The sequence below is a fragment of the Dreissena polymorpha genome, chromosome 8 (assembly GCF_020536995.1).
Source record: "Dreissena polymorpha isolate Duluth1 chromosome 8, UMN_Dpol_1.0, whole genome shotgun sequence".
Taxonomy (NCBI): domain Eukaryota; kingdom Metazoa; phylum Mollusca; class Bivalvia; order Myida; family Dreissenidae; genus Dreissena; species Dreissena polymorpha.
Window position 1 is genome coordinate 69363991 of NC_068362.1, and position 26162 is coordinate 69390152.

Consider the following 26162-nt stretch of genomic DNA (forward strand, 5'->3'; position numbering starts at 1 on the left):
TATTTCAAAAAAGGGTTATTGATATGACTTAGGTACCGCAACCATATATGGCCAAGGAATAGGTTTATGGCGATTGCAGCGTCATATGGTCACTGACATGCCGAATGGTCGCTTGAACGCCATATGGTCCCTGCAATACTATATGGTTTATTCAATATCATGTGGTCGCTGCAAAGCCATAAAGCCACTGCAATTCTATGTGGCCCACTCAAAATATAGTCGCTGAAATGGTCGCAGCAGTGCTATATTATCATTGTAATATAATATGTTCACCGCAAAACCACACGATCACTACACCTATACGGTCGCTGCAAAGCCTTATGACCACTGCAATACCATATGGTCACTGCAATCCCATATTATTAATTATATATTATTATTACTTTTATTATTATATGTAGATGTGTGCACCTATACAGATCAGATACAACGTTTGTAATTGAAACATATATTTCGAAAATAAAACGAACGCCGTGCGGATTAACACGCGTTGCTGGGGTTCTGTTAAAGGTTATTAAAATCTCTCGGTCATAACATCTAGATGCTCCTGTATAATGCACTTTAAACCCACGAACACGGTTCCGTATGATAGCAACTAGTACATAATTATGTTCATAAGATTTCGACGCAAAATAAATTCTAAAAATATGAAAAAGTGAAAAATGAAGTGACCATGGGTGATGGTGCAATTATGTACTTAGACAAGAGAGCGAAACATTATGCAAGAAAAACTGTGATCACAATGCTCAGCATGAGCACTTTTTGCTCAGGTAAGCTAAACATGTCAGAAACAAATATTTAAGAACCATTGACCTGAAATAAAGAATATTGCAAAATAGGTCATTGAATAAACAACAACAACACATTTACATAAAAAATATCACCAAATGCAATCGTCAACATTTTAAATTACCGGTATACTTACCTGGACCACTCGCACTCGCATCCCTTTTGTGTAACAGTTTATCAATCTCTGCTCTGAATGTGTCCATACCGATTGCTCCGTCACTTACAGCTGTTAGACAAATTATAAGTATGATTACGGCATGTCATATATGAACGCTATTTACGCTTTGTATACATATAATTTGTAACAAAACTGAAAAAAAAACACTAAAGGAATACATTTCTTTTATATGCATTAAAAAATTATATTCCAAAAATGTTCGTGTGTGGTGGATGATTTATATATGTGAACACAAAAAAACATAAGCATGTTCATGTGCTATGAATACTCAATTTGTGTAATTAGATATCCAAAAGTAATGTCGTCCTGTGATACGTTTTATGATAATTATGTGAAGAAAACAGCCAAAAGCAGTGCCTTCATGCGGAATATTTCTTGCAAGCTCCGGGTCTGGTTCTTGAGCCTTTTTCAACACTAGAGGTTCTGTGCGGCTGTTGGCCATTGCCACCACTGGGCTAGCCATCGCATCAAAGTCACGATCGTAATCCTTAAGATTTCCTCCAAACAGTAATGCATCTATATCACGGTCAAACGGATTAGGGCCTTCAGATTGTAATATATTAGATGTTTCATTTTCAGCGCCACGTGCTTTGAGATATGTTGTCTCCATTCTCTCACATTCATTTTCATCTCCAGTACAATCCTTGTCAACCTCGTGTGTTGAAACTAAAAAGCGGTTACAATCTGGTTGTAAAGATTGCACTGAAGTTAGCCGAATTTGATATGCATCAAAAAAGCAATAATCTACATACAAATGTATATATTTTTAATCTAACGACAAGATGTCACTCAGAAAAAAAAATGATACGTTGCTGTGGTCAAACTGAAATTGTTAACAAGGGACAAAATTGTCACAAGACCAGGTTTTCAATTTGAAAAAAGTCTGATAAAGGGAGACAACTCAAACTGAACTGATTGTTCAAAGTTACCCCCCTTGTTTCAAAATAAATATATTTTTAGTCGTGGCGACCTTGACCTTGGAGATATTGAGGTAATTCTTACGTGCGACACACCGTCCAATGATGGTGAACAAATGTGCCAAATGATTTTAAAATCTCACAATGAACGACAAAGTTATGGCCCGGACAAGCTTGTTCCGCACGCCCGCCAGCCCGCCCGCCCGCCGACATTCGCCAATCTAATAACCAGTTTTTTCCTTCGGAAAACCTGGTTAATAAAATGGAGATCTTAGAACAGTCAACCCAGAAATTTGACAACGAAGTCCTTGCTATTAATGATTAACAACAAATCTAGAATACAATCTTCATGGCAATATTTTATATTACTTACAAAATGAAACGATATCAACATTTTCTTTTGAAGATGGAGGCCTCTGTGCCATTATCTCTGAAATTAATTGTCACCATGATACTGGAGATGGGTATAATGGGTTGCTGTATATACACATTAAAATAAGAAAATAGATTGTCATATACGTATACACTTTGCACGTTACACAGACACTGATGCAACTCCCCACAAAAAATGTTTTGAGACAAATCCATTACACAGTCTACGCTAGAAAACAAGATAAAATGTGTTTTTTTTTGTTTTTCAGCCCAAAACTGGTCGCATTCACTATTCCTTTCTTTAATTTCATCGCTGATTAAGGTCAATCAATTGCGACAGTTGGAGCGAGATTTAAATATGAACGTATTTAAGAGATCACATTTTCACGTTAAATTGAAACAAAACCACAAAGGGTCTTAATTTTTTCAAAAATTGTCGCAACCCAAATTCTTGTTTTAGATCATTGAGTTCATTAAAAGATGAAAATTTGAGCGCGATCCAAGTAGTGGAGGAAATCATAACACCAGTTTTGGGACGTACTTACGGACGGAAAACTGCAATGCTTAATTAATTGTATGCCATCCACTCGGCGTGGGCGGGAATAAGTATTTATATGCCCAACAAATGCTAAAAAATATTTGATGCAGTTCAGCATATAGGAATTATGATACTCAGTGTTTACATTATTGTACCAATTAACTAGTATACTATATATAAAAACAAGAATTAAAACAAACATCGTTATAGCTAGGGTCATTTCGTTGGAACAGTGGATTGCAATTATTGGGTATTTAAACCAGTTTAAGGGCTAGACTTGCCTCACTGAGTCATAAAGTAACTGATAAACTTACTCGAAAACATGTCAGGTTCCAGTATCTCAGCTATATCAGGAGTGCCTGCCTCTATAAGGCTAACCATCAAATCCCTAAATATAAACATATATTACTTAAGTATTCTGTTTGGTGCGCATTCTGGTTGAATGCAATTATAATAATATTCTTGGAACTTTAGACAATTTTGAAAAATTGATGGATTCATTCTGAAACTCAAACTATTGGTATACTTGTATACGGTATATGAAAAGTATAATGAGGAATAAATTATGTACATTGAATACATTTGTAAAGGACCTAGTCAGATCAGAAAGGCTTTCATGGCTTCCAATTACATAGGTCCTATGTCCAAGTACAAATAGCTGCATGTGGTATAAACAACATGATCAATTGTTCGACAGAGTTTAGGAGCGAGCAAAATAAATATAACCACAACTTGTCATAGTAATGACGAATACCCCGACCATGACACCGCATGTCTTAATATGTAGCAAGTTGTAACAATAAAAAATCTCACCGGGGGATGGTCAGTTTTGACCCCAATTGTATTTTTTAATAAACTTTGTAGAAAAGCTAATTAATTGTCACAAATTGTATACATTAAAGTCATATGATTTCTGAGAAAAGATGTATAGGTAATTGTGCAATATAAGCCTGTATAAATTAGTTCACCTCTTGGCTGTGGCAAGTTAGAACCCCGGGTTCATGATTTAATCATTCTTAGTATAAGGCGAAAATTCAATATTATAAACTCAATATAACACAGTTGGATTTGTGGTACCATATATGTATTTTGTTTACTTATACTATCACACATGAACGGCGAACAAAGAGTAGAGTATATAGTGTTCAAATCAGTTCTGCTTTTATGTGCGTTAATAACTGGAAGCCTATTGTGAACAATCTTGGCCGATCAACCGCAGGCAGATTGTTCAGCTCATGCACTGCCCTTTTAAGGTTCATATTGTTATATTGTGTGTGTGTGTGTGTGTGTGTGTGTGTGTGTGTGTGTGTGTGTGTGTGTGTGTGTGTGTGTGTGTGTGTGTGTGTGTGTGTGTGTGTGTGTGTGTGTGTGTGTGTGTGTGTGTGTGTGTGTGTGTGTGTGTGTGTACTTTATGTTTGTATATGCTAAATACAGCCAATGCATATTTTGACGAATTGAAAACAACCGAGCGGCATTCCAACTGCATTTTTGATTAAATGAAACCATTTAAGCAGTCAATAGCACCAAGCAATGCCCTCTAAGCAAAATTAATTTGCAAACATATTGTAAACAGGTTGATATAGAGCAACTAGGGAACCCCGAAAGCTAATCAGGTGCTTGTTTTGCTCAGGTGAGCGATCAATACAAACAATTATTGCATTAGACACATTTTAGGTGCGGCAAATACGCCGAACAGCTTATCAAATTGGCTGTAAGAAAACGATTCTAGACGCTGGTTATGATTTGTTATTCATATATCATCAGGTAGTACTTTAAACAGTTGTCAAATACCAGAATCTCTTACTTAAACCAGTCTTCCTTTCTTGAATGAAGAACAAAAATGAGTTCCCAGCAGGCAAGCACAGGGCCATAGTTAGCGAACTGGGCACGCACTGTGTGAGCATCCTCATCAGTTATAGTCTCTTTTGCCTGAAGATGTGGTAAAAGATCCATAGGAGACATCCGCTTGATAATTTCGCACGAAAATAAGTCAACTAGCTTCCTGTAATGTTCGTCGCTCGCGACTATTACCCCATTCAATATTTTGGCTATCTTCGGATATCCTGCATAAAAATATCATTACACAGATTTTGTTTTCCACAAACCATTTTTGCTGTTTCTATTTAACAGAAAACGGGTATTCTTATGATAATTGTTAGATAGAAACAGCAGGTTATTGAGCTTATATACTCAATAAGAGTTTTTTTAAGCAAAACAAAATCTTAACTTATTTTACATGTCAAGTTTTCTGTAATGTTTTTTTTCTTTTACTAAACATTTGCTATTATGTTTAATTTAAAAGTACTGTTATCATCCTGGAGATAGACTTTAAAGTGTGTGTTTCATTTTGTACTAAAATAGTCAGTTTAAGAACATTCTGAAGCTTAATTTTATCTACAAAAAAGCTAGACAACTTCCCCTTAAAAAATAGGACTTTTGTAGTTTTGTTCCTTTCAACGCTGCATTTGTAATTGTGGCTCTTTTACTCTCTAGTCTGTGGTTTTGCCCGTATTTAACACTGAACTGTTTCAGTATTGTTCGACTTAAACACTACAATGTTTTTACTTGTTCGCATTTAATTATTAGTTTTTCCCATTACAAAACTGCATTTTGCGTTTTTGCCCATTCAGTAACTGCATTTGGTAGCTTTCTCTCCATTTAACAATGTTTTGTAGTTTTTCCAGTATTAACTCTGCAATGTGTAGTTGTGCATCTTTTAATACTGTATTTTGTAGTTTGCACTGTTTAAAAAGAGTGATGTGGTTTTGTCCCGCTAATAACTTCATGTGTGGTTTTGCTCTTTAAAACACTTTATTTGTAGTTGTGTTTCTGCACTCCCTTTTGTATTCCCCTCCCCCTTCAAATACTGCATTTTATAGTTTTGAGCCGTTTATCTGCGCCCATGTTGTATTGCCACTTTCATCGTTGCATTTTGAAGTTTCGACCATGTTAGAACTGCATTTTGCTTTGCCCTATTTAACTACATTTTCTAAATGTGTATATGTTAATACTGCATTTTGTGTTTTATTCCCCTTTTAACACAACCTTTGTGATTCTTGCCCCTTGTAAGCTGCATATGTAGTTACGCACATTGTAAAGGTGTGTTTAGAGGTTTTTCCCATTTAATAATTTTATTTGTGGTTTTGCCTCTTAAAACCAACTTAAATAACTTTGGCTATTTTTACAAAGTATCTTGTGATTTTGCCCATTTAATAGATGTATTTGTAGCTTTCCCCTATATTTTGTAAAAACGTTTATAGTATCAGCTATGAATTGTCTGGTCTTTCCGCTTTTAAAAATGCACTTTTTGCATTTGCCCCTTTCAAAATTAAGTTGTGATTGTTCCTTATAAAACGGAATTATGCTTTTTGTCCCTTAAATTTTTACTTTTGCTCCTTGTACATCTTCATTGGTGTTTTTGCCCCTAAAACACAATATGTTTCCCCTTTAAACGCAACTTTAAGTGGTTTTGCCTTTTTTGAATACTGCATTTTGCAAACTTGCACCTTTTTAACTGCATTTTGTGGTTTTGCTCATTTCAACATTGGGTGCTTCCTTTTGCGGTCTGATTTAACATCAGGTGAAATAAATTTCATACCATTCTCTCCCGCCATCAAGTCCTGAAAGGCTGCATATTTGCCTGGGTCACTGATCTCATTGTGCAAGATATCCAGTCCCCTTCGAACTTGTTGTACATTTGGCAGTTGACTGTTTAAGATTTCTTTCTTTTGTTCTTAAACAGACAGTAATGATAAAGATAAGTTTAAACCTATGTTTTTCAGCTCGTTTGCACTGAAAGTCTACGTCTAGCTATGCTGCAGTAATTTTCTAGTAAGTGGTGTCTTAGGACTGAGATTTATAATAGCATAGAATGTGGTGATACAGGATAGTGCAATAGAAAATCATATGAATTATAGTAAAATGTTTTATAACAGTGAACTTGACTACAATTATACATTCTAGTCAATGATGTCAAAGGACAGTGCACTAGACTACCATATTAATTTGAGTAAGGTATGTCTTTGAAAATTAAACTTGACCTCAATATTGATGAAAGTACGTGATGCCGTTTGACAGTGCCCTTGACTAAAATAATCAGTATATTAGGACTTGCCTTGGGACAGCACATTTGTCCACCTATATTGATTAAAGTTAGATATTTCTTACTTTAAGTTCACTTGAATACCATGTATATCCTAGTAATTGGATTCTTAGATACATCACTTGACCACCATATATAACCGTATAACATAGCTCTTGCCTACCATATTGGTTATTGTAATGGAATGCCTTAGAACAGAGCACTTGACTGACATATGGATTGCAAAAAGAACGGTGGCTTATAATCGAAAATTGTATGTGTTAAATATGTACAGTAACCCATTTAATACAAGAAACAGATAAGATGTCAACAATAGATATTACATATAATGCGAAACTAGTAAGTGGTGCCTTTTAGACTGTGCACATGGCTATTGTATTCACATGCATTCTAGTAAGTGGTGTTTCGAGACCATCCACATGACAACCATATTCATTATGATTGATAATTAACACAATTTATACTGTCAGTGAACACATTTGAAGTTTCTAATAAAAAAGCTTTAAGGTGTTAGGTTCTGGTATTGTGTTGAAGTCATTGCATAAAGACATTAGCCCAATTTTTTCAAAGTACGAAGGAGAAAAATAATGCAGAAAGTACCTTTGGAGTAGAATGGCAATTTCAGAAGGTCTATAGCCTTGATGCACTGTTCAATGTAGAGGCGATGGGTATCCAGATTACCTCGGATGATCTCGTCTCGACAAAATGTGGCTTCTGCACTAGCCATGTCTGAAAGTAGTGTAAATCCTATTTATGTAAAAACCGGTCGGTAAACATAACGTAGAATACCGAACAATCTTTACTAGGCTAGTAGATTAGGATCCTATTTATCCTAATTTTTCGTCATCTTTTGGTGATTGGACTTTTTAAAATAAATCTTTTTAATGCACTTTGAAAAAAACAGCTGATGTAGTGATATTCGGTACATCCGATTCCTCGATTGAGATATAACACTGGTTAGAAAAGAAACTAAACATCATAATCCCACTGTAGGTCGAGTGTTTTTTTAAATAAATATTCATGACTAATGCGACACTATAAGTATAACGGTAAGGTAATTTATTCCATTGAGATATAATTCCTTTAGCCAAACTTCCCAGTCTTAATTTGGTCCCTTATCTTGTTTCCTCTAGTTTTGCTTTGATTGAAGGTGAAATAACGCTCACGTGGTATATTATCTAGTTGATTAATGACTGTGTAAAACTAAATAAAACCTTCTCTTCTACATCCGTGAAAAAGGATTGTTAGTTTTAAAGGTGTTTTTTTTCACACAATTTCGTATTGAAAAATGTCATAAAAATGCTATCCCACAAATATAATGTTTTTAATAGTCGTAAAGAATTAAAAAAAAGCAAGAAAAAGGTTGATTAAAAAGTATCGCCGGGACGAGGATTCGAGCCAGAGACCACTGGAAGCAAAAGTAAATGCGTTCCCACTGTGCTAAGCAGGATATCTGCTTGCGAAATATAGAGACTTAACATATTTTCAAATTATCGAGGAAATGCGTTAAACAAGCAATATTACTTAAACGATTTTGAGTGATGATTATCTATTAATGAACCAACATTTTAAACATTTGTCTTAGTCAGGAGTGCTTTTTGCTTCTTCAAATATAATGTATTCAATATTTTTTGTTTCTATGACAAGTATTTTGAAAATCGCAATGTATACCAAACTGTAAACAAACCCCTTTCACATCGTCAATCGATCGAAGAAGTTAATATTGGTCATCGAAAAAAAGGTTTTATTTTTTTAACAACCCACAAGTGATTCACAATGTCCGCATCGTCTACGTAAAAATGTGGGCAGATTTGGGGCACAGGCTCTCGGCATTAGCTACTACCCCCCTCCCATGACAATAAAAGTTCGTCTATTTTTTTTTTATACTTATATATATAACAAGGTATGTGACTTAGACACTTGAATTGCTTTTTTCGGCATACCAGCCATTTTCCGAAACTGACTACTCCATCAATTTTCAACCGATTTGCACAATTCTGGTATCAAACAACGCAGAAGACTTCATACTTAATGAATAAATCGATGCATGTTCGCATAAGTCTACCGTAAAGCGGTCATAATAAAACAACAACTTGCAACAACATTTCCAAGATTCGATCTGATTACCACGTAAATACATTACACATGTACATAATTCGGTTGGACAGTCATTCGCATTGTAATCTCATATCGCATACAATCAAATACAATGAAAATAAAACAAAATTAACACGTACTAACATATAAATCCATCTAACTCCAATCTGTTGCGAGAATCAGCTTTTCAACTATTCAACCAATACCTTTCACAAATGCTACGCCAGTGTCGAGTTCAAAATAGTTTTCAACAAAGCTGTGCTTTCATTGGTCAATAACGGAGGTGTGACTATTCTTGTGAAATAGCGTAGCGATAGTGAAAGACATCGGCTGAATAGTTGGAAAGCTGATTTTCGCCACATATTGGAGATAGAGATATATATGTTAGTAAGTAATATATTTGTTTGATTTTGATTGTATTTGTTTGTATGAAATGTATAAGTACAATGCGAATGACTGTCCAACCGAAGTGTGTACGTTTGTAATGTATTTTCGTGTTAATCAGATCGATTCTAGGAAATGTTGTTGCAAGTTTGGTTTTTGATGACCGCTTTACGGTAGACTTATGCGAACATATGCATCGATTTATTCATTTAGTATGAAGTCTTCTGCGTTGTTTGATACCAGAATTGTGCAAATCGGTTGAAAATTGATGGAGTAGTGAGCTTCGGAAATTGGCTGGTATGCCGAATCAGCAATTCAAGTGTCTAAGTCACATAAATTGTTATATAATATATAAGTAAAAACAAAATTCGACGAACTTTTTTTGTCATGGTGGGAAGTAGCTAATGCCGAGTGCCTGTGATTTGGGGTTGTTCTAAACGTCACTTAAACTTGAACTTTAAACTAAAAAAAGTCATACTGGTCATGTACGTAATTCCGGCCTGTACGTAAAAAATCGGCCACCTGTGTAAAATCAGTTTCATGATCTTAACGCACATATTTTGTTTTTATTTAGAAAAATCAACATGAAAACCATCCCCACTCTCAATATTTCGCAAATGTAAGAATTATATCACTGTAAACTTTTGTGTTAAAATGTCACAAATATAGCAGGATATATTTGGCTCATGGGGAAAGTGATGTCATCATATGTTGCAACAATTATATTGATATAAGAAACAAATATATTTGATAAAATTATTTTTATTTTATCTAATAAACTTTAATTAAAGTTTTACCAATTAATTGTACAAAAACTTATATTCAAAACATACAATTCAGAACCTAAATATAAATTTTTAATATATGAATTACCTCCCTTTATAAAAATATTACTAGATTACATGTTTTAATATTATATATAAGCGTTTACTAATAATCAACACTGAAGTCAACTTTTCAAACAAAATGTGTTTACTTTTTTAGCTATGTTTGAAAAAATTTATTAAACACATTAAAAACAAATATTTTTTAATGATTAATCAGTTTCCCATTGTTTATATTTATTAAAATAGGTAGGGGGAGTAACTGGTATAATAATTTCGCATTTATTTTAAATTTCAAGTCAAAAATATTAATAGTATAAACATTGATTAATACTCTGAAATTGAGGCCATTTGTCAAAAGATATTGCTTTGTAATTTTACCTGCAGATCAAACCGAAAAGTGGCCGATTTTTTAGGTACATTTAACCTACGAAAATGGATAGTTTACATGTCATCATTTTCTGTTCATTAAGTAACATTCACCGATCTAATTCTATTTAAATTTTCATGCTAGGTGAGTTTTGAACCCAGGATTATATATGTGAAGTTTAGTTTCAACCAGTTGCCTAACACTAAAGATTTTTCTTAAATAGTCCCAAAAGTGGCCGGAATTACGTACATGACCAGTAGTCAACTTCGATTTTCAATGTCTAAATACTGTTCCGTAGTAGCTAGTTGCAATAATCTAACTCCCAGCTATTGACCCTCCGGGTCTGAGCTGTACGTATGTAGATCTACTCATAAAATCTCAGAACACTCAAGAAGAACTACCGTAGTAGCTAAAACCAAATGCGCCAAATGTTAAATTGTTAATGATACATGTATGGTTGGACTGAAATGGGAAAGCTGTAAAATGCGTTTGGCTAGAAACAATGGGAAACTACCTTTCCTATATAGTGGGAAATAATCGCCTTAGAAATGATAAAATCTTACCTGTCAAAATGTCACAACAATGTATGTAAAAAAAATATGTCACATAAACAATCGGAAATTCCGTTTGTATAAATAGAATCTTTCTAGTATACAGGTTCCAGCTCTGTTTGGATATTTCATTGGTACATTTGAAACGAATCGAGAACCAGTGTAGTCTCATCGTTAAAAATAGATTTTCCAAAAATCTATGTACTTTCTTTTTCATTTATTATCACAATCGAAGAAAATATTTTTTCAACATTTTCGGATGATACAAACATAGCATGTTTGTTTTACAACATAAAGAGATACAAATAAGAATGGGCTTGCATAAAACCAACACTGAATAGGTTGACGAATCGCTCATTTCATTCATTTTTTTAACACCACTGCATCGTTTAAACTGTTTATTTATGATTAAATATTTAAATCTATTGTCACATTATAAAATATAAAGTAAGTGAACTGTATATTCTGAAGCAACAAACATTTATTCTGTTCGCGAGCATTTCAGGCAAAAAACAGGCGGTCACATTGCAAGAAGTTTGGGATTACTACACAGAATGGCGTTTCTTTGGTTCACATACAGGTCTAGTTTAAAGGGACTGTCAACCGCGATTGACGAAAAAAAGAAAAGTTCTAAAATACCTTATTGTTTACAATTATTAGTTTATATTGATTAAAATATAACGACTGGTAAATAACATTACTTGAAAAAAGTTGTTAAGTTTTCATATTTTCCGTATATTCGGTAATAAATCAATCTACTTGCGTTATTTATAGTGTGTATATCGTTATGTCACCTCTTTTCGCGATGTACTTTCGATTTCACATCGCGAACTTTTATTACCGAATATACTGAAAATATGAACTTTTTTTTCAAGTAATGAAATATACCAGTCGTGATTTTTTAATCAATGAAAACTAATAATTGTAAAAAATTACGGTATTTTAAATTTTTTATTTTTACGTCAATCGCGGTTGACAGTCCCTTTAATCCTTCATCAACTCCATCCCCGAAAACTGCCTCTTAATGATATTGTGCAGTGGGCCATTTTTTCACGATACTATTTTTTTTATATAAATGCAATGTTGCAGTGCATTCAATCAGTGCTCGATGAGCGGATCGAAAATGCGAAGTATGTGACTAAGGAGTGTCTTGCGCCTCACGGGGGTCCACATTGAGAATATTTGTGTACACTTAAATTGCTTATCTTGATATGTGATCTTCCTTGACCTTGCAGACTAAACGATTGCTGTTGCAATCTCGCTCTGCTGTATTGGGAACATACATGTACGTTTCTTAAACTGGACCTTTTACATTTGAAAGGTAGTGATCAAATTAAGTATTAAACTACGTCTTTAAACCACAAGATATTGTATACACAAAAGTTGGAGACATATTCTCCAATGCTGTCTTTTGCAACATTTTGTATTCGGACACATTTTATGTAAATTTAATAAATCAGAATTATTGGAAGTATTTCAAATAACCAAAGTATATGGCATGCATGCACTGTAAAATTGACTCTTTTTGCGTAGCTGTTTAACACAGCTATTCACGTTAAATGACCTGTACATAACGACAGCAGGCCCGAATGAATATATTTTATAGGCTGGTTCGAGAAAGATCACCCATATATTTGGTCATATCACTGCTTCTGTGCAACGCGTAAAGTATGTTATATTGTTCAGAGTAAGGATTTCCAGACTACTCTGCGCATTTTCATACGACACATATACACACAATTTAGCCCAGTTACAATCGTTAAAATCCATCTCGCATTATTTCAAGGTCAGTACTCGGTTACTAAATCGATCGGGGAAGACATAATGGACTATCGCTAAATGTTGATAACACAGTATTGCTTTCAAGATGAGAAAACAAACACTACCGAAATAGTACAGTGTCATGATAAGACGGAAATCGTTTAATTATCTAACCACAAATGTTTACCGTATTCGGTCAGCCAGTCTGGAAATCGTTTCTGAAAGCCCAAATATCCAACGGAAATTTTCCAGTTTGCTATAAATAGCAAAATTTTACTTCTTTAGAAAAGTATTGTGCCTAATGTTCCATTTACAAGAAGCAATTACATTTTTGAAGACCTGCGTCATGCGAAAATGGATCTTATGTCACAACGCGGATCTTAAAGTGTGATTTGAATGTGTTGGACAAAAATGTGTGTTAATCAAATATTAACATACCACATGTTTCGATTTTGAATCAATAAACTCATAATTAACCACGTGAGGACACATATGATGTGATCTCTCGTAGCATAATTTTTATCTACGCAAACTATTGTGTGGTTTGATGTACGGTTATTAAATAGCACACATTTCATGCGGTGGATATGCGACTAGCAAGTGAATTAGCAACAGCAATTAAAGCTATGTTTTCAATTTGATTTTTAAAAACTTGTTTTTTCTTACTTTATTCCAAAGTCAGGATAAACGCTGTATATATTTTTGAAAGATATTTTTCATGTGTATTTGAAAATCAGAATTAAATCAATAGATTCGTGTAAAGTATTAACTGTCAACGCAATCAGACGATACAAGTTTAACACCAAGTACACGTTAGCCAGAGTAATTTTGTGTGTACTAATATACTGGGGTACGGGTGTCTTTATATCTGAAAGAAAGTATTATATGCCCGGTTAATTACCCTACACTGGTCATGATCATGCAGTGTCAATTCAGTATTTACATTTCGATAAGTACAAAACCTCATAATCTAGTCCCGTTTGAGATATATCAAACCCACTTGAATATTCGAAGACTAACTAACACTCGGGTGCAGTGTTTTTAACTTTTTTTTGAATGAATAAAAGTTATTATGTATTATATAACATAAGTAGATAAATGCCAGTCCCACGACTCCCATAAAAATAACGTGCGTAGATCTGTGACAGTTGCTTGTACACAAACTTTACATTTGATAAAATGTATATATGCGTGCGTTTTGTTGGAGGCCAATTGCTTTAAAGGGGCCTTTTAACAGATTTTGGCATGTTTTGAAGTTTGTCATTAAATGCCTTATTTTGGTAAACGTAACCATTGGATCTAAAAAGCTCCAAGAATAAAATTATAAAAAGAAAGAAAGTAAACCTCAACAGGGCTCGAACCACTGATCCCTGGTGTCCTGGTGTCAAAAGTCTACGACTTAGGCCACTCGGTCATCCGTGCTAACACTATGATAGAAGTATTTTACATAGGCGCTCGATGGCAATGTTTTTTGTTTTAATGTTTTAGTTATCCGTTGTTTATTAAAATGCATACACATACTAAATCAAAAAAAAAATTCCGACAAAACGTCTTCTTAAAAAAAAGATAGTTCTACTACGTACATATATATTGACAAGGTAAGCCACTCGCAATTTTCTCAAACTACGGAAGTGCGTCATTAAATCGCTGTCACCGCGCTCGCTTATTGAAATGCGCACTAGGGCCGGGAACCTCGCTCTTTCTCTATTTACTTTCAGTTTCAAAAGAAAAACATTCACAGACGATGTGATAAATCCCTGTAACTATTGTTTCACTCGCTTAATGAGATAATCAACAACATATGTAACATAGGTAATGACGCACTTCCGTAGTTTGAGAAAATGGCGAGTGGCTTACCTTGTCAATATCTATGTACAATGTACATAGCCGAACTATCTTTTTTTTAAGAAGACGTTTTGTCGGAAGATTTCTATTGATTTAGTATGTGTATGCATTATAATAAACAACGGATAACTAAAACAAAAAATAATAAATAAATAAATACATAAAACATTGCCATCTAGCGCCTATGGTATTTTATACCTTATATAAGCAATCGTCGTTGCATCACAAAATATAACGACAACAATAGAACTCTCCAAATTATTCAATTGTTTTGCTTTGCAACGCTTTATAATTTTCAGGTTTTTTAAATCGTCAAAAGGTGCATATAGTGGCTTTTTAAGAGCATAGTAAATGTTCAGTATTGCTGTTTCCTCACAAATATCATTACTAAAACGAAAATGTGCGAATCTGAACCATTTTTTTTCAATTTTGTCAATTTACCAAAACGTGAAAATGCCCCTTTAACAAGCAACTACACGGTATTTCTAAGGATTTCTGCGCGTGTAATTATGTCATATTAAGTTTGCGGTAATAAATTAATGATGATTTAATACCTCCGCACCCCGCACCATCACTTACTCTTACACGCAATGAACATAATGATCCATGTATCACGTTTAAAGTAGAATTTTCTTTGAAAATCATAAATTATAAGTCGATAAATAACATAATTTCACCACAGTGTAACATCCATTTTCTCGTTATAAATTGGCTACTATGAAAGATAACACGGCATGTATGTTTAGTAAGTTCAATAATTTAATGTATAAATATTTTAAAGCAAATTATCACAAATGAAGTCAATGCAAAACATCTCATACAATTTAGCTTTAATTAAGTTACATTTGTAAGAAAGAAACCTCAGTATTGTTTCAGCACATATAATGTAAATGCTTGAGTTGCAATGACTATAAAATTTAAAAATTCTGACAGAAACACGACGCACATCTTTACCACATACATCTACAGGGTTGTTAAAAATAAAAAAAGACTAAACAATATGTCTTTAGTAAAGCCAGATAAAAGGGTTAAGAAGGATTCTTAAGAATCTACATAAACAAATATCTGTTGACATTTTGAAACATCATTTTAATCGTGAAACTTTGCTTACAAAGATAAGTCGAGATGTTAGATTTGAGATCGATGCAACTTCTATTTCTAGATATGAGTGACAACTTGTAACACAATACGCCTGTTTAAAGGTCTGGTTTACATTGATCTGCAAACGCTTTATGAATTTGTTGTATACATGATTGTACAGAAAAATACAACAACAAACATGGATGTTCAATGAGACCAGGTCTTCAACATTAATAACATTAATAATCAAAGTAAAGTAACTCAAGTGCAATGTCAAGTTAAGTCTGCAGATACATGTATGTCCACTGTAACATATGTAGTGGTTTCGTCTGCGTCCTAACATGTGTTGTTGTAATTTTCACATCTAAGTGACTTTCATGTGCTGATTTTTGTTCAGAAATGAATTTTGGCTAGAACCTGTAATTGCTGAATTATAGCCCTTTGTCTTTTTGTCCTCTGAAGGATGTGTAGTGATTTTGTCTGTTCCCGAAAAATGTGCTGTGTGGTGTATCAGTGTTTGTGTCAGATTTATAGTTTTTTTTCATCGTAACACTTTTATTCCGTTTCTCTTCTAAAGTGGAAACCCTTTTAACCCTTTCTTTCCAATTAATATCAATGCTATTGTTTCACTTCTTGGTATAATTACTGCAAACTAAACAGATCTATATTCATTTTAATTGTTCATTGACTGTGCACATTTTGTTTGTTTGCTTCCTCAAAGAAGCTGCAAAGATTATAATGTCAATAACATCAAGACATTGTTAAGTTAGACAGAACGATCCTATAGAAAATAACATTGTTGACCCTGGTTTTTGTCTCCCTCCTGCTGCTCTTCTGGATTAATAAAATTATCCCATTATCGTGAGTAGGTAGTTTAGATCACTCATATTTATGTAAGGAAGATAGGCTTCTAGATTTCCACGTATTTTCTCTTCCCGAATCGCACTGGCGTTATGCTCACTGGTCATTTCAAAGCAGTCTTTTGAAAACGAGAATCGGCCGATGTTATCAAAAGAATGTACATCGAGTATATCCACACATCATAGCGTATTTTTACAATAGTAACAATAGAAGTTTAAATGGAAGTCATTATAAAAAACAAAATAAATTACATGAAGTTCATAATCAATTTAATTTGAATTTTAACATATCTGCACTAATACTCGTATAGTATTTTGGTATAGAGAATAAAACGGGGAAATAATACAAATATACATGTTTAAAGGAAAGAAAATATGTTCAATGAGAAATCTGTTTATCTTATAAATTATCATAGCAACCGCCGCACATAGATTTTGCGCAGATGTCTGCATTAGCAATCTATTTGAAAAATCCAAAAAGTCAGAAATAAACCTGTATATATGGCTGAAGATATACTGTAAAGAAATAAGCACCTTTCTTCGGATTGTGTTTTAAATATAAACAAATCATAGGTTGTTTCTTTCTATAAGAATGTCTAGAGCTAATACATGTAAAAAAAACAAACATGTTTGCCTACATTAATAAGATCATTAGCCTTCGTATTATCAAATTACAAAAAATAATAATTTACCTGAATAATGTTAAACAACGATTAAATCACGTTTTGGCAAGACAACTAATCTCTTCTGTCTGTCTATAAACACTGACATGCAGTCTGCAGACTGGTAACTGCATATCAGATAACGCGCTTACAATTGCACACGAAAATCAATATACTTCCATACGGAATACCATAAGGCCATCGTGGGTTACACATTAAAATCCAGAGGACGACAATGCGACAATGCGATAGTACGATGGCGAAAATGCGATAGTACGATGGCGTCAATGCGACAACGCGATAGTACGATTGCGACAATGCGATAGTCATATATCGTACTGTCGCCATCGTATCATCGCATAGTCGCCATCGTACTATCGCACTGCGATAGTCATGTCGTACTGTCGCCATCGTATCATCGCATAATCGCGATCGTATTGTCGCACTGTCGTCATCGTATTATCGCATTGTCGTATTGTCGCCATCGTACTGTCGTCATCGTATTGTCGCACTGTCGTCATCGTATTATCGCACTATCGCAGTGTCGCCATCGTACTACCGCATTGTCGACTATCGCCGTCCGGTACACAAACTATTTTTTATTGCAGAAACAAAATTGATGGCTTTATAAAGATGTACTTTGAAAGAGGTAACAGTTAAAATGAAATAAGACTAAAACCCGATCTGTGACAAACTATATGCCGAACTGTAAAGTATTTTTTAAAGTGGTTCCATCTAGGAAAAAACGATGTGCGCATGTGTAAGACAGTACAATGACGACAATGCGACAATACGATGGTGACAGTGCGATAGTACGATGGCACCAATGCGATAATACGGTGACGACAGTACAATAACGCGATAGTACGATGGCGACTACGCGATGATACGATGGCGACAGTACGATATGACTATTGCATTGTCGCCATCATACTATCGCGTTGTCGCATTAACGCCATCGTACTAGCGGATTGTCGCCATCGTACTATCGCGTTGTCGCATTGTCACCATCGTACTTTCGCATTGTCGCCATCGTACTATCGCATTGTCGCCATCGTACTATTGCACTATCGTATTGTCGCCCTCTTGATTTTAATGTGTAACCACGATGGCCTAACGGCATTCCGTACATCCAACTAGCATATCATGAATGACTCAACAAATTCTTGCTTTCGTTTTTGCCTTTGATAGGCATTCACTATAAACTAACATTTTCCCCGACAGTATATTCTTATTAAAGAAAGTAAACATGTTAAAATTGAATGTTGAACATAAATCAGAAATGATTTTAAGAATAAAGAATAATCAAAGCACTGAAGGCACTAAAGTTATTCGCTATTGCATAATCTTAAACGCTTCTCATTTTTCAAAATTATGTTATAGCTTGTTAAATCGAAAGTTTGCAATGAACACAACCAATTCAAATTTATAAAGAGTGTGTCTAAACGCACAAGTCGCGATGTGTGTGCACTGTTTAAAATCATAAAAAATGTTAAAGAGATAACTTAGATAAAAATACGTCTCGTTTTTGACGTTCTCTAAGATCAAAATATGATGCAAATGGTATAATTAGAACCAGTGAAAATAAAATAAAATATGCAATCACTATCATATTAAATAAATATTGTTGCAATATCGAATACCGATCACACTGAGAATATAATTTCATCTCGCAGAATTTCAGGGTCTGTACTCGGTCACTGAATCGTCAGGGGGAGACATAATTGACTAACGATAAATACAGTTTTGCTTTCAATATGAGAAAAACAAACGAAATAGTAAAGTGTCATGTTAAGAGGAAAATCGTTCCATTATCTAACCACGCATGTTTTCTGTATTTGGTAAGCACGTCTGGAAATCTTTCCTTAACGCCTGAATAGGTAGTAGGTCAGTATTTCCAATATTGACTTGCATCTTCATGTCTTTATAATTGCACATGTGATCGTTGTTTGTATGATGACACTCGTCGAATACAATCAACAAGAACTCTCTCTCACTTGGTATGCGTTTCGCATTTAAGACATTCACCAAAACGTTGTGCTGTTTTGACTAGAATATCTCGTCTAAATATCACATGAAAAATAAATACTCAACACAACACATTATTTATTATGCACCAGATGTAAAACAAATAGAAACAATGTAAATATCATTGATCAAACGACTAAAATGACCAACCAATTTTTCAATCATTTGAATAAGAAGTAAAGAAACGACACATCAATGCCACAGACTCGGTAACAATAACTTCACTCTTTTGGACACAGATAATAGATGTGTCGTCGATTCTTATAATATTGCCCATATTGTGGAAGAAAGAAACAGTAAAAGCTTTGATAAATTACTAGTATTTGTATCTGCAAAATTAGAACAAAGTTGAGTGTGATGGGCCATTGGGCAAATCTTATTTCTTATAAACAACGAAGGTAAATTTTTTCAAGTGATTCTGCCATACGTACGGTTAATCCGGAAAACAATTACAGTATTATAAGTTTAAGTTGAATCCTATAGGCGAGTTTGGAACGTCATAAGCAATAAATGTGTAAGAATCTTTGAGCTGTTGCGATTGTGTAACGGAAAGACACAAGCGTTTGAATCGTGTTAAGCAAGATACAGTATATTTCGATTTACAATGATCATATTACAATTTCTTTTGTCTGATGTCGAATTGTCAGACCTGTCAAATTTGAATGCAGTTCAGTAAATTTTTAAATGATCACATACGTGTAACTATTTTAAAACTTGTGAAATAGTTAGTTGTATTCTACCTAGACGTAAAACGCCATTTACACAGAATTATTCCCTTTTGTCGAATGCATTTCTTTACGCATAGGCGCGTTTCAATGTATAACTTGTGCACAATTAAGCTGAACACTAACAGAATTGTATATAAGTTTAGATAATGACAGTTATGTCAGTGGACCATATAAGTTCCAAAGTTTGTCACAGCCAAACTATTTCCATAAGGTTATTATGAAGTTTGAGTAAAACCCGCCTAACCATTATCAAGTTTTTGAATTCACACACTTTCCGGATGTATGTACGCACGTCCAAATTGAATACTAAATGTTTCCAACATAAATTGCTGACCTGGACAAATACTCCAAAAAATACTGCCCCTTCTCTCGCTGAACACTACCAGTAACCGTGGTTCTGTAGGAAGGTAACTTATTGGAAAAGACCTTCCCTTGTTGTAAAGCAAGTGCCTCGTTCTCCACTAGAAACACCACAGTTGCAAGTTGGTTTTAGCTTTTGCGCTTTTTCCGATAGACCTTAATTAATAATTAATTCCTTCATATTTTGCATCAAAGTTTGTGTGTGTTTTTCAATTGGAATTGTAACGGTTTTGCGATATCCTAAAATCGAATGTGAGACATTCAAAAAGATGAACGGGCTATATTATTTTTCTCATACCCCCGATCTTATTACAGATTGTTGTCATTTGCATCTACATATAACAAAACGCAAATACATTTTCCATTCATATTCTTTTTTCTAAATAGAGTCTTTATCAACTACCTGTATCATAAGACTGGTTTTCCCGGAATTGTGGGCGCCATGATGACCACGTTCGTGCTCTCTCAGCCCTCTTTAGCCAGCTGATAATCAAGCAAGACAATTGCAATGTAAATGGTGTTAATTTCATGTAATCTAATATTTGTATTTTGTTAATCGACCCATGTATATGTGAACATCGTATCGAAAACTACAATTGTTTTTAGATTTGATTGCTCTTTTCAATCGTTATTTGGTTTGCGTAAGAGATGACAATATATAATAATAGAATAATAATGTGTCTGTGTTAGTGGTTATTAAAGTTGAAAGATAACAATGAAAAAATAATCATTGAACATCATCTTTGGAATTGAGAGTACTCGTCCAAACCCTAAATGAGTAAGGTGATAGTCTAGACTCACCAGTCGCTATGTTTGTATCCGTACATTCATCCGCACATGTAATGCCATAACATATAGTATGTAATGAATATTTTTTACAAACATGGTTAAATATTTGTAACAAATTGTTATTTTTATACTCCTCGCCCTACTCGCCATTTACAATAATTATAAATGTTATCTCACCGATTATTGTTTCAAACGTTCGTCTCTTTCAACTGTTTTTAAGTCATACACCTACTATGATAAAACGGTCTTTAAAGCCAGCAGTACAAACGGTAGCTTTTTTCACAATAAAATACTTATTTTTTTATAACATGTTTTAAGTAATAGTTATATTTAGAATATATTTTCCTAATGCACTTAAGGATTTCATTAGATTTCAGTTATGCAATAAAATTTCTTAAATGTCCGATTCATGAAGTGTCGTTATGTCTTTTGAATTGCTTACGAATGATGAGTCTACATTTTGTATTTCAATTTGTGTCATCTGGCCTCGCGCTTCTTCATGAGATTGATTTAAGTTGTCAATTGGAATCGGGATTTCCATATTTCTGTAGTTTTTGTGTCTGTTATATGTAGATTATACAATATCGAATGAAATATGCATGAGGAATACACGTGTTATACAGTAAATATGTAAATAAAAAGCAAAATCCAAATGAAATCGCTTATAATACTTTGCTTTGGCTGATGACATTTGGTACAAGACAATTGAAACAATAATTCTGTTTGCACATTTCTAAGAGAAAATGTCTATGGCCTGATTGCTGTATAGATCAAAAGTATGTGTTTAAAAATAAACGAAAATCTGCACGTATCATATAATTTTTATGATATTCGTTTTATAAGTCTTTCATAATAGTCTAAACCACATTTACGTACTTGGAATCATGTCTGGCTAAATCATAGCAGTAATATCATCCTTCTCCACGCGGATAAGACTGGCTATGTTATCACTGAAATATAATATTAATATATCTATGTTACAACGAGCTAAATTAGTAAGAACACTCTTTCGATGCTGACTACACCACTTTGTACTTAAATAAAAATTGAAAAGTTAAAGTGTAATTATTAGGTGTAAGTAGAAAACCGCTCCATATTTAATTAAAGTAAACACGAAGAAAAAATGGTTGAAGGAAAACAAATGGTTCTAAATCCTGCTTATTATTGATCAATACAGAACACTGGAATGAAACTTATATGTTACCTTTTTTTCCTAAAATATATCTCCTAAAAATATTTTTGTTTACCTAACCTAATTATTATTTCTGGAAGGCAAGCACAGCACGAGCTCCCACCAAGCCATAAACACTCCTTTCTGATCCGCCTTTCGTCGCACCATTTCTATACATTTGTTTGTAATCAAACAATTTGATAACAAGCTCGGCAACAATGTGATCGTATCTATTTTCTGACGTAGTCCTTTGCCCTATTAGCTGAGAAGTTTTCTGAATCTCCCATCTTTCACAGGGGTTTCACTTTCCAAAAGACGGGAATTTGTGGGGTTATCTGACACATAAGGCGTATTAAAATAATTAATATAAAAAATCATATGAAATAACAAGCGAGCCGAAGGTCCTGGGTCACTCAACGACGACCCGAACAACAATTCGTTCTGACCATCATTTAAATTGATCTTGGCACTATTTGATTACATGGTCGAGTTACTATATAAACTAAGTATATGAACAAGCTCAAAGATGATTGGGCAAGTAATACCATTGTGTACACATCGGTCCTTCTGACCAGTGTTCTAACGCGAAAGGAATTGTGGGTAGCACTTCTTTTACGAGTGAAAAGTGAAAGCGAAAGTAGGTCAGGAAATCGTGCTTCCGATAAACGCTATCAGTCTAATTAGAGTTTCAAAATCACATTTAAACATAATTAAATAGCATTTCTTTTAACACTATTCCGTTTTAAACACACACTAAAAAGCGATTTTTCTTTCATTATTAACATTTTCATTCCTACGCAGAACTACTTTGGCGAAAGCACAATTCCCCAAACCAGGGGAATGTGATGCGTCCTAGCATAGAGGTGACAATAACGTAGTGACGTCACCATCTATGTATAGAATGCCAGTAATACTACTTGTACTGTGTTATCAGGTATTGAACAGACCGGAATAATTTTCGGTTTCTTCCGATCGTTATCATTAGAAAAGAGATTCTGAACATGTTTCGTGCAGATTTAACTAAAACTGAAAATTTAGAGTGTTAACAAGATTTCAATGAATCTTTTTTTAGTATAAGGACAAATGTCACTCCATTGCTCTGTTAAAATACCGAAACTGTACATAAACTTTGACAAGATATCATTATAAAAATATTTTGAAATATTTTGAGCAAGTGTCATGACGATTGGCCTATAATAATACTTTTTTAGTATAAGTATAAGAAAAAGAGGATATTTGTTCATGTCAGTGTAAGATCGTTTGTTATTTCACGAGTAATCATAGAAAATATATTGCGCCACTCGTTAAAATAATATTTTTCTATGATCACGAGTGAAATAACAAACGATCTTTCACTGACATGAACACATTTTCTGTTTCTTTTATGCCCCTTTTTCAAGAAAATAATTAACAGCTGTTTTCATTTCGCTGAAAAGTTACCCTTTCTCAGAGTTTCTCCCATGGCGTGCCTCAATACAGTTCAATACACAAAATGACGTCATTAGTGTGACGAAATGACGTCATTATACCACCGAAATTTTCCAGTTAAACTCTTTAACAATGTAAATAAACGGTAAAAAAAGAATAAAATAAAAAGAAAATGTGTTGGATTCGATGGAATGTCGATTTTAATTCACTCGTGATTATAGAAAATATACATACAATTATTTATGATAATCTGAAAATAGAAAAAGGAGTTCCGAAAATTTGGTGAAAAGAACAATTTGTTTATTTTCACTGCTGTTATTTCACTGCAGAAATGTCATATTTTATCATTAGTTATAAAATAAAACAGCTTCTCGACCTAGAGGTTATGTATTTCAATTTACCGATACCATTTCAACAAACGGAAAAAATATCAAATCAACAAAAATGAACAAGTTTCATGATAATTGGGCAAAATGTGACTTTTGTATGTTTATGTTTACACAGGTCTTTTATAGCTAAAGAAGGAAAAATGCCATGTCCCCGTGCAGCCATTTTTTTCAATGGACCGAAACCATTTTCGAACAGAGTTGAGATATTGTTATACGAAATGGTCTAGGCAATTTCATGATGATTGGATCGAGCATTGTTTTCTAGAATGTTCATAAGATTTGCGACTTAAAGGGATCTTTTCACGGTTTGGTAAATTGACAAAATTGAAAAAAGTTGTTTCAGATTAGCAAATTTTCGTTTTAGTTATGATATTTGTGAGGAAACAGTATTACGGAACATTTACCATAGTCCAATATAGCCATTATATGTATCTTTTGACGATTTGAAAACCTAAAAATTATAAAGCGTTGGAACGCGAAACGATTGAATAATTTGGAGAGTTCTGTTGTTGTCGTTTAAATTTACGTAACTACGACGATTGCTTATATAATGTATAAAATACTTCAACTGTGTATTCCTGGCGGAATAGCTGAGAGGGCTAAAGCGTTTTTACTTCAGACTAACTCCAGGACTATGGGGGTCACAGGTTCGAGCCCTGGTACCGGCTATTTTTTTTCCTTTTTTAATTTTATTCTTGATTTTTTTACTGGAGCTTTGAAGATCCAATGTTTACATTTATCAATATAAAGCATTTAATGACAAACTTCAAAATATGCCAAAATCTGTGAAAAGGCCCCTTTAAGCCATATAACCGCCCCGTGTGGCCATGATTTACTATGAACTGAAAACAATCTTTAAACTCAGCCGAATTTAATCTCGAAAATATGTTCTTTTTCATGAAGATTGTGCTTAAAAAGTGTATTCTAGAGCGTTATCACTGTTTAACTTTAACCATATAAGGAAAACTACAACGCCCCCCTATCAGCCATGTTTGCCACGTCTCTTATTTTTTAATGGAACGAAACAATTTTTGAACTCGGCCAAAATGTCAACAGAAAATATGTTCTGAGCATGTTTATTAATGATTGGATCAAGAATGTGACTTCTGGAGTTTAAGGAGAACTTGTGACTAAAGCAATTAAAAAGAGCTTCCAAGCCCCATAAGGGACATGTTTTTCATTGAACCATTTTCCAACTCAGCCGAGATAACATAATACAAATATTTCGACCAAGAGTAATGAAGATTGGACTAAAAATGTGACATCTAGGTCTTATCAATGTATCGTAATAGCCATATAATTAAAACCGTCCCATGGCGACAAACTTGTAAAATGGACCGGAATCATTTTCGTACTTATCCGATATGTCATTAGAACATACGTTCTGATAATGTTTTATGATGAATGGACTGAACATGTGAAAGTAAGAGTGCTAACAAGTTTTCGCTACAGCCATATCAGGAAAACTATCTCGTACCACCTGGTGGCCATTTGTTTTAACAGATCGGAACCATTTTGAACTTTTCTTAGATATCATCGGGAGAAATCTCGGCCGTGATATTATTGAGACAAATATTTGAACAAATTTCGTGACGAATAAATGTGGTCTCAATAGATTAACAAGGTTAACAGGGTAAACCTGCGACGAACTACTGAAAAAAATCCTAAAAGTTAATCATTAGCATGCTGTGCTCAGTTGAGCAAAAACACGCAGGACCATGTTTTATAAAAATCGCATTAAATTATTTACTTAATTTAAACAGGGGGTCTGTATGCTCATAATGTGTAACACCGTGTACCGTGTTTGATACAACATGAGAAATGTACCCAATATACCTTCCTGTCCTGACATCATTTCACACAAATTTGAAAATCGATTGGAATAATCGATCTCTTGAATTAGAAAGTTTAGACCCCGTCTGACAAGCTGTTAAATTCA

General features: G+C 34.0%; 1 protein-coding gene across 5 annotated transcripts in view; it reads right to left on the bottom strand.

The window, feature by feature from the left end:
* The window catches only part of LOC127841275 (antiviral innate immune response receptor RIG-I-like), a 30664-nt gene extending 13168 nt beyond the window's left edge, over positions 1-17496 (bottom strand). For 3 of the 5 annotated variants that reach the window (XM_052369964.1, XM_052369967.1, XM_052369969.1), the window contains exons 1-8: positions 17361-17496; positions 7497-7625; positions 6393-6527; positions 4599-4857; positions 3109-3182; positions 2258-2314; positions 1325-1633; positions 926-1015 (exon numbers count right to left, since the gene is read on the bottom strand). In XM_052369964.1, coding sequence (XP_052225924.1) covers positions 926-1015; positions 1325-1633; positions 2258-2314; positions 3109-3182; positions 4599-4857; positions 6393-6527; positions 7497-7623 — 1051 coding nt within the window. In that variant the 5' untranslated portion in view covers positions 7624-7625; positions 17361-17496. Of the gene's footprint in view, positions 1-925; positions 1016-1324; positions 1634-2257; positions 2315-3108; positions 3183-4598; positions 4858-6392; positions 6528-7496; positions 7626-11134; positions 11242-17360 lie in introns of those variants that run through there. The other 2 variants (XM_052369965.1, XM_052369968.1) reach the window with 2 other exon arrangements.
* Between the last annotated feature and the right edge of the window lie 8666 nt (positions 17497-26162).